At 37.6% G+C, this 9,280-nt stretch overlaps 1 protein-coding gene across 4 annotated transcripts in view; it reads left to right on the top strand.

The window, feature by feature from the left end:
- AHCYL2 (adenosylhomocysteinase like 2) overlaps positions 1–9,280 on the top strand; it is a 163,623-nt gene that overhangs the window by 140,166 nt on the left and 14,177 nt on the right. For all 4 annotated transcript variants that reach the window (XM_081800114.1, XM_081800112.1, XM_081800115.1 and 1 more), the window contains 4 exons: positions 743–859; positions 3,865–3,928; positions 4,409–4,497; positions 7,190–7,260. In XM_081800114.1, the coding sequence (XP_081656240.1) occupies positions 743–859; positions 3,865–3,928; positions 4,409–4,497; positions 7,190–7,260 (341 nt within the window). The remainder of the gene's footprint in view (positions 1–742; positions 860–3,864; positions 3,929–4,408; positions 4,498–7,189; positions 7,261–9,280) is intronic.

Here is a 9,280-nt window from a genome sequence, read left to right as displayed (position 1 = left end):
CGCCTGGGTGGCTCAGTTGGTTAAGCGACTGCCTTCGGCTCAGGTCATGATCCTGGAGTCCCGGGATCGAGTCCCGCATCGGGCTCCCTGCTCGGCAGGGAGTCTGCTTCTCCCTCTGACCCTCCTCCCTCTCATGCTCTCTGTCTCTCATTCTCTCTGTCTCAAATAAATAAATAAAATCTTTAAAAAAAAAAAAATAGTACTTAAAGTTACTCTTTATATAATTTAAAAGGGGAATAAAATCAATAAACAATTTAAAACTTTACATTTTAGGGCGCCTAGGCGGCTCAGTTGGTTAAGCGTCTGCCTTTGGCTCAGGTCATGATCCCAGGGTCCTGGGATCAAGTCCTGCATCGGGCTCCCTGCTCAGTGGGGAGCCTGCTTCTCCCTCTCCCTCTGCCTGCTGTTCTGCCTACTTGTGCTCTCTCTCTCTGTCAAATAAATAAAATCTTTTTTTAAAAAACAATAAAAAAATAAAATTTTACATTTTAATCCTTAAAATTTAGAGGTGGGTCAGAGATTTTCCCCACATGCCTTGTAACTAAGATTTTTATTTCTAAACTGGATACAGACTTCAGAAAGGTAGCCTTTATTTCTCTATATATACCTAATGGGATGAAATTAGTGTGTCTCATGCTCTCATGTCTACCCAATGAACATATTTCTGTAATTTGTTATGAAACTGACAGTAGATTGCAGTATCTCATTGTTTTGTGTTCTTCTTGATTTCCCTCATCCTCAGGCTGTACCAGCTATCCAAGGCTGGGAAGCTGTGTGTTCCAGCCATGAACGTTAATGACTCGGTCACCAAACAGAAATTTGACAACCTCTACTGTTGCCGTGAATCAATTCTAGATGGGTAATGTTTTATTATCTTTGGAATGAACTTGAGTTGTTGAATTGAGGTTCTGAATTTTTTGGCTTTGGTTATTTCCGGAAATGATTCATGTAGCACCTCTTGATCTATCACTACCATCATACTAAATATTTTATAACCCAGATCTACTGTTGCTATCCGGATACTATGAAAGCACATCTATTTTACTTTAAAAAAAAAAAAAAAATCAGACTAGCCTCTGTCTATTGGTGGCAAAGTTTTTACTTTGTGACCCTATCAGGCCTGCAAGTCAGTAACTAAAGTCATAAACAGCTAAGAATCTTTGTTGATTTGGGAAAAGGTTCCTGGTGTTCCTATTCTAGGTCATGTTACCAGTTTTTAAATTCCAAACAGCATATAATTCTCTGGCCATCTGGAAAGTTGTGGTGAGCAAAGAGCCAATCCCAGAGGCATTTCTAGTTTTTTAAATATGTAATGACTACAAGTCTGACAAAATCTACTTAAGTATATACCAAATGCTGTGTTCTTCTAATGCCCAGTTTCTGTTTCTACACTTGCGTCCAGATATTCCTTCATCCTTGTTCAGAAGACTCAGTAATTCCCTATGTCAAACCATTAAGTTGGTTTAGAATATTGCCAAGCCAAATGGTTTCCATCATGTTTAGGTTAATGGAAAAGCTACAAAAGGGCCTGTGGGCCACATTACTAACCAGTCTGGACCGTAGGCAGTTTACAGCACCACAGGTGTTAGAGCCAGAAGGCCTGGCTTGGTTTGATTGTTGGCTCTATCACTTAGGTCTTGGAATAGTTATTTAACCTCTCTGTGCCTATTCCCTCATCTCTAAAATGGTGACAATAAGACCTACATCACAGAGTTATTGGGAGGATTAAATGAGATAAGGTAAGAACCTGGTGTTCAACATTAGTTCCCTTGCCCTTCTTTCTAGAACCCTGAACACTAAGTTCTGGATTGAATTCTATCTTAGGGGGGAAGCTTTTTGCTTTAAAAGCTTTTTGCTTTAAAATCCTTTTGGAGGGGGGGCAAGTATTCAATGCAAATTCAGTTTGTTGGTAATTATTATTTCTATAGAGTCAATAGTATTATCAGATAGATTGGACATTTAAATGAATTCTCAATCCATCAGTCTGTTTATAGACTGTCTTGTTTTGGCTACATAAAAGTGTTACAGCTTACGTGAATAGCTTTGATGAATAGCTTTGCACCTGATACCTCTTGGGGAAGAGAGGCAGAAAAGCTCAAGAGTAAAGCAAAGGAAGCTCATAAATAAAATTTATGGATTTTCTTTGCTGTGATAACCATTCCAGGACCATTCTCCTAAACCATGACTTTTGAGTATGATAATAGCCCAGCCAGCCTTACTCTCTTCACTCAACAAGAAATGCCTCTGCACTTAATTGATATATTTTTAAAAATTTATGTATTTATTTATGTTAACATACACTGTTACATTAGTTTCAGGTGGACAGTATAGTGATTCAGCAGTTCCATACATCACTGGTGTTCATCATAAGTGCATTCCTTAATTCTTATCACTTATTTCACCCATCTTCCCACCCACCTTCCCTCTGGTAACTTATCAATTTGTTCTCTGTAGTTACAAGTCTGTTTCTTTAGAAAAGAAAGAAAGTCTGTTTCTAGACATCTCTCTCTCCCTCCCTCTCTCTCTCTCTTTTTTTCCTGTGCTCATTTGTTTTGTTTCTTAAATTCCACATATGAGTGAGATCATATGGTATTTGTTTTTTCCCGACTGGCTTATTTCACTTAGCATTATGCTCTTCAGCTCCATCCATGTCGTTGAAATGGCAAGATTCCATTCTTTTTAATGGCTGAATAAGATTTGATATTTATTGAGTTTCACTGGGGCTCATGGAGTTGTACTAGTTCCCATTTAGGAGTTGCCAAATCATTAAAAAGACAAGATTCCTCTTTTATAGACTGTTTTCAACAGGAGAGGTAAACAGATAAGTGAATAGAAAGAGTCACATGGGTGCCTGGGTGGCTCAGATGGTTAAGTGTCTGCCTTTGGCTCAGGTCAGGATCCCAGGGTCTTGGGATCGAGTCCCCACATCGGGCTCCTGCTCAGTGGGGAGTCTGCTTTTCCCTCTCCCTCTGCCCCCTGCTCAGGATCTATCTCTCTCACACACACTGTCTCCCTCCCGAATAAATAAATAAATAAAATCTTAAAAAAAAAAAAAAAAGAGTCGTCAATATTTGTAGGAACTGTCTATCTCAGAATAGGCTAGTTTTAGTTGAAAACTTTCTTCTGCCTTGTAAGGGATTCCTAGAGAAGGGACACTGGCCGAAACCAAAGAGAAACCAGAACCTACTCCTACAAGTTCTTCCAAGAGACTCTAAAAACAATAAGGACATTTATTCTAGCTTCATAGAGAATCAGAGGCAAAAAAGTAGAGCATGTCTGAGAAAGAATCAGCCCCAGAAAGCTCACTCTCTCATGCAGTCAGTATTGGTGCATTTCTGAACTCTTCTCCCTCTAGCTGCCCATTACCCTCTGCATGGAATTAATGAGGGACCTGTTGGCCCTTTTGACGCTGCTAAATGTAGCACTCATTTATCAGGGTTATCTTCTATGTTTCTGTCTCATTCAGTAAGCTAGAATAATGTTTCCACTAAGCTAGAGCTTTGTCTTCTAAATAAAAAATGTTTTTATTTTCTTCCATCTTTTATTTCCAAAAATTATATAATAAATGTATATTGCTTTTTGTTTAAGAGTACTTTACAGTCTACAGCTTCTTCCCTTCTGCACCACTCCCAAGACAAGAGGAAAAAAGAAAAAAAACCCTCTCCTATAGCTGGAATTGATCGGATAGCATAGAGTTAGAAAATACATATATTCAACCTTTCTTTCCAGTCATTAGGTAGCATAGAAACCAGGCTTTCTTTCAGAATGGAACAAACAAACAAATATAAAACAAAGGGACCCAATCTAATCTTAAAGGAGAAACAAGAGAAGATTTTTCTGATTTAATGGTTTTTGTTCCTCTAGACTTAAAAGGACAACAGACATGATGTTTGGTGGAAAGCAGGTGGTGGTCTGTGGCTATGGAGAGGTAAAGCATAACCTTTCACTTACTGGGTGTATAAAATGTGATTTTGGTGAAATATACCAGATTCTTTTATTTAATGGATGTGAGAATACATTCACTCACCACTCTAGATGGGAAAAAACTAACTTTAGAGGCCCTCTGGTTAAAGTACAATCTTTCTTTTTCCCTTTGCATTTTTGCCATTTTTTCTCAAGTTGATTTTCTGATTTATTCCAGTGCACTGTTTGTGATGTTCTCTTAGCTTGTGTTTTGATTATAAATCGTGAGTGTGGGTGTTCTTATGTACATGCATGTGCTAAACAGGGGCTAGGAGTTTGTTTATGAACTGCATTCATTTATTTGTTTTTTCTTGTTTTTCCCCAAGCATGAATCTATTCAGTGAAATTCCTTTTGGGGGCGGAAAAGGGTACAGTTTACCAGAAGCTTTGAGATGTTGTTTTCTCACTGACTTTCCTTATTATGTGTACTTTCTCCCCTCTTAAGGTGGGGAAGGGGTGCTGTGCTGCTCTAAAAGCTATGGGCTCTATTGTGTATGTAACTGAGATCGACCCCATCTGTGCTCTTCAAGCCTGGTAAGCATGCAAAAGGAGACTTGCTTTTTCCTCTATGCCACCATCTATTGGGATCTTGTAACTGCTGCCAAAGAATGGCCTGGTTAATGCCAAATTTTATCTTAGAGGGGCCCAGATCCTGAGAGATGCTGCTATTAACTGTAAGCTCCCCTCTTTCAAAGATCAAGTAGCTCTGCTCCGAGAAAGCAGAGACTATCAGAGAAGCTAAAATTTTTAATCCCTGTGGAAATAATAAGAAGGGATGACTTGAGCCAAAGAACAAGTAGCTCCTTACCTTCTCCATATATAATCCTCCTTTTTTTTTTTTTTAAAGTAAGCTCTACACCCAGCATGAGGCTTGAGCTCACGACCCCAAGATCAAGAGTTGCATGCTCCACCAGCTGAGCCATCCACGCACCCCAACCCTTCTCCCTTTGAAAACAATGATCAAAAAAGAAATAAGTTGGCATCAGATCCTCTCTGATGTGATGCACTGAAAAGAACACTTCTGTGATATTCTCCCCCTAAATGTATAACCTGAATCTCATCAGGAGGAAACATCAGGCAAATCCAGATAAAATCTGCTGTCTCTGAGTGAAGGGTATAGGGGAGTTTGTACTATTTTTGTAATTCTTAAGTTTGAAATTATTTCAAAATGAAAGGTTAAAAAATAGTTCCTGTCTCATCCATAAAATGTGGCTAATGATGACTACCTCAAAGAGTTGCAAAAGTTCAGTAAAAGAATTACATAAGTATTACATATGATTATACATTATATAATAAATATGTAATTCTATAAAGTATAGAACTGTTGTCACAAAATAAATGCTCACTAAATGGTAGATATTATTAATATTGCCTCTTGCCATCCTTAGTAGGATGGAAATACCACTGTTCCTGAAAACTATTGCAGAGTTCTGATGTCTGTAGCCTCCATAACCCACCCATTCTTTACCATTAACCCTCAGGTTAGAGTAAGGCATGGCATAAAGATTTTGCTCTACCCATTTTTCCCTGCTTTCTACTCCTCACACATCCCAGCCATAAACCACAAATTTCCCCAATAGAGCTGTTGGCTTTCTCTGAGTCAGGGTTCATTAACATGTTTTAATACTGATTGAGACACTGATTCAAATTAACTTATAGACATGAACTGATCACTTACTGTATAATAGGTACTGTGCTCTGTGCTTAGAATGAATAAGATGAATATATAAATGAGGCAAGGTCCCACTGTGAGTGGAATAGTGCTATGATGGGGGTAAACGGTACATGCTTCTGTAGGAGCCAAAGGAGAAACATCCAACTAAAGAGCAAAGACGCAGGGTAGGAAGAGATGTCAATAGGGCTGAGTCCTGAAACTTGTGTTAAGTCATTTCTTAGTTTGGAAGTAAGTTCCAGGTATAAGGAACATGTCACAAGGAGGGTAGTCACTGAGGAAGGAGAGAGCATGGCACATTTAAGAAGATGGAAATACTTTAATGTAGCTGGCAGAGAGGATAAATTTGGGGGAATGGTAATAGCTAAGGTAGGAATCATTATGTGGATATAATCATATATCTGCATAAATATTTAGGTCTTATCCTGAGAACAGGCAATCTCACTGAAGTATTTTAAGCAAGGAAGTGACATGATCTAAATTGCATGTAGGGAAATTACTCTGCAAAGTAAATTAGACATAAACCTAGAGATGATGAGATCGGGCCAGGGGCTACTGTAGGAATCCAGGCAAGAGGTAATAAGACCTGAACATACACAAGACCAGCACATCTGGAGAGGAGGGGACCGATTCAAGAGATTTTAAAGAATTAAGGAAAACAACCGGATTTGGTGACCACTTCAGTTAGGGAGAGGGAGTAGGCTAGGACATTCTAGTTTATCTGGCTCATACAGTTGGGTGAACAGTAATGCTATTGATCAAAATAGAAAATATGAAAGAGGAAATAGATTTTAGGAGTATAGAGAAGATAATGAGGTTTTTTCCAAACCCAATAAATTTGAGATTCTTATGGGACATCCGGGAGAAGCTATCCAATAGATAGCTTCAGAGAAGCTGCAGCTTCAGAGAGTCTAACCTAAAGATATATTTGTGCAGATCAGCCACTAAGAAGAGTCATTTGCAGCCCAGGGAAGGGTATGTGGATAAATTCTGAAAGAATAAGAGAGTCAGGGCAGAACTCTACAGAGTACCAACATTTAAAGATTGAGTAAGATTGAAAAGGAACAATCAGAAAAGTAGGAGGAAAACCAGGCAAGAACAGTGTCATGGGCTCCAAGGAGTATAGTTTTAAGAAGGTAAATAATGTTTAATGTAGGAAATTAAATGATGTAAGAGTCTGTTTTTGTTTTTTGTGGGGTTTTTTTGTATCCAGAAGATTGTTGATGATCTCGGGGAGAGTAGTTTCAATGGGGTAAGATTCAGGGGCTAAATTGCACTTTCTAGAAACTCTGTTTGGAAATCTCATGGTAACCCCTGGCTCTCTATTTTCAGGAAGAATTAAGTTGCAGTGATGCAAAAAAAAAAAACCCTTTATTTCTGTCCTGTATGAACTGAGGAGATGGTTTGAATTTTTCACTGCTAAGAATAATCTAGCTATATCAAGAAGTGACAGTGTAGGTACTGAAGGAACTTGGTAATAGCTTTTGAGGTTCTGTAGTAAAAGGCTCCCAATTGCCTATTATCAGGTTAATTGATCATGCTTTATTTTTACAGTATGGACGGATTTCGACTGGTGAAATTAAATGAGGTCATCCGGCAAGTGGATATTGTTATTACCTGTACAGGTATGATTTTGACATGTACAATGGAGTGGCACTTGGGAATGCTTTCATGGAAAAAGTGAAAAATGACTGGAAATGTATGAATAAAACCAAACTCGAAAAGCCAGATACAGAGGTCTACAAAACCAGTCAATCTTTCACGTTCTTCCCACCTCTTTAGAACTCTGACCAAAAGTATATACCATCTAGGTCATCCCTAGAGGAAAGTTTCTTTAACTGTTCTGTATCTCCATCCATCTCAACTACCAAAGAGATGACTAGAGATAAGTTTTATTTGGGAAACCAGACCTTATACTTGTACATTTGGTTTTTTATTTTACTTCCAAAAGTAAAGTATATTTCTCTCTAGTCTCTGTAATTAAAGCAGGCCTAGAGCAAAATTCATAGTTAGAGAAAGTGGGAAAGGCAGTTGTATTAATTCCCAAAGAGGTAGATTGGAGTTTTAGAGGGGAATATGCAGAAATGGCTAGTTTCCTTGGACTGAGATACTTTGTCTTTATGGTGGTACCATAAACTGCTAGAACACTGGTTTTTATTTGTAATTATATTTTAGAGGGGGAAAATCAGAATATTTAAGAGTAAAAATATATTTGTAGCCTCAGGGTGAGATGGGGACAGAGAAGAGGGACCATAAGAAACTGTTCTTGCTTCACATCAACCCCCTTATGTCTTTTTTTTTATAGCTTTATTGAGATGTGATTCACAAACCATACATTTCACTCATTTTAAGTGTACCTTTCAGTATTTTCTAGCAAATTCACAGGATCATACAACCATCACCACAATCTAATTTTTTTATTGAGATATAATTCACATACCATAAAATTTACCCTTTTAAAGTATATAGTTCAGTGGTTTTTAGTGAAGTTGTACAATGTCTGATTCCAGAAACTTCATCACCCCAAAAAAGAAATCCCATACCATTAGCAGTTAGTCCTCATTCTTTCACTCTACCTTTCTCCAGCCCTATGCAACCATTAATTTCTCTGTTTCTATAGATTTGCCTATTTCATATCAATGGGCTCCTACAGTATGTGGTCTTTTGTGACTGGCTTTTTTTACTTAGCATAGTGTTTTCGAGGTTCATCCATATGGTAGTATGTGTTGATATTTCATTCCTTTTTACTGCTGAATTATATTTCATTTTAAGGATAATACCACATTTTGTTTATCAGTTCATTGGTTGGTAGACACTTGGGTTGTTTTCACTTTTTGTCTATTTTGAATAATGTTGCTATGAACGTTGTGTACAGTGTTTTTCTGCAAACATGTTTTCCATCATCGTGAATATTTACCTATCTATATATTCCTAGGAATTGCTGGATCATATGATGATAACTCTACTTTTAATATTTTGAGGAATTGCCAAGCTTTTCCAAATAGACGGCACCATTTTACAATCCCACCAAGAATGTATAGGGGTTACGATTTTTCCACATTCTTGCCAACACTTGTTATTGTCTGTTGTTTTAGTATAGCTGTCCTAGTAGGTGTGAAATGGTGTTTCACTGTGGTTTTGTTTTTTCAAGATTTTTATCCAAATAATCTCTACACCCAATATGGGGCTCAAACTCACAACCCCAAGATCAAGAGTCACACACTCCACCAACTGAGCCAGTACACTCCTCATTGTGGTTTTGATTTGCATTTCCCTAATGACTAATAATGTTGAACATCTTTTCATGTACATATTGACACATCTTTTGTACTTCTTGTTTTGAGAAATGTCTATTCAGATCCTTTGCTCATTTTTAAATTGGGTTATTTGCCTTTTTATTATTGAGTTGTAAGAGTTCTTTATAAATTTTGGATACAAGTCCCTTATCAGTTATATGATTTGCAAATATTTTGTCCCATTCGTGGGTTGTCTTTTCACTTTCTTTTTTTTTTCTTTTTTCTTTTTTTATTTTTTTTTATTCTTATGTTAATCCCCATACATTACATCATTAGTTTTAGATGAAGTGTTCCATGATTCATTGTTTGTGCATAACACCCAGTGCTCCATGCAGAATGTGCCCTCCTC

This window comes from Leptonychotes weddellii, chromosome 12, assembly GCF_054177405.1.
Source record: "Leptonychotes weddellii isolate Sample4059 chromosome 12, ASM5417740v2, whole genome shotgun sequence".
NCBI lineage: Eukaryota > Metazoa > Chordata > Mammalia > Carnivora > Phocidae > Leptonychotes > Leptonychotes weddellii.
Note: the sequence above shows the minus strand (reverse complement) of the source record. Positions and strands in the feature narration are given on the sequence as shown.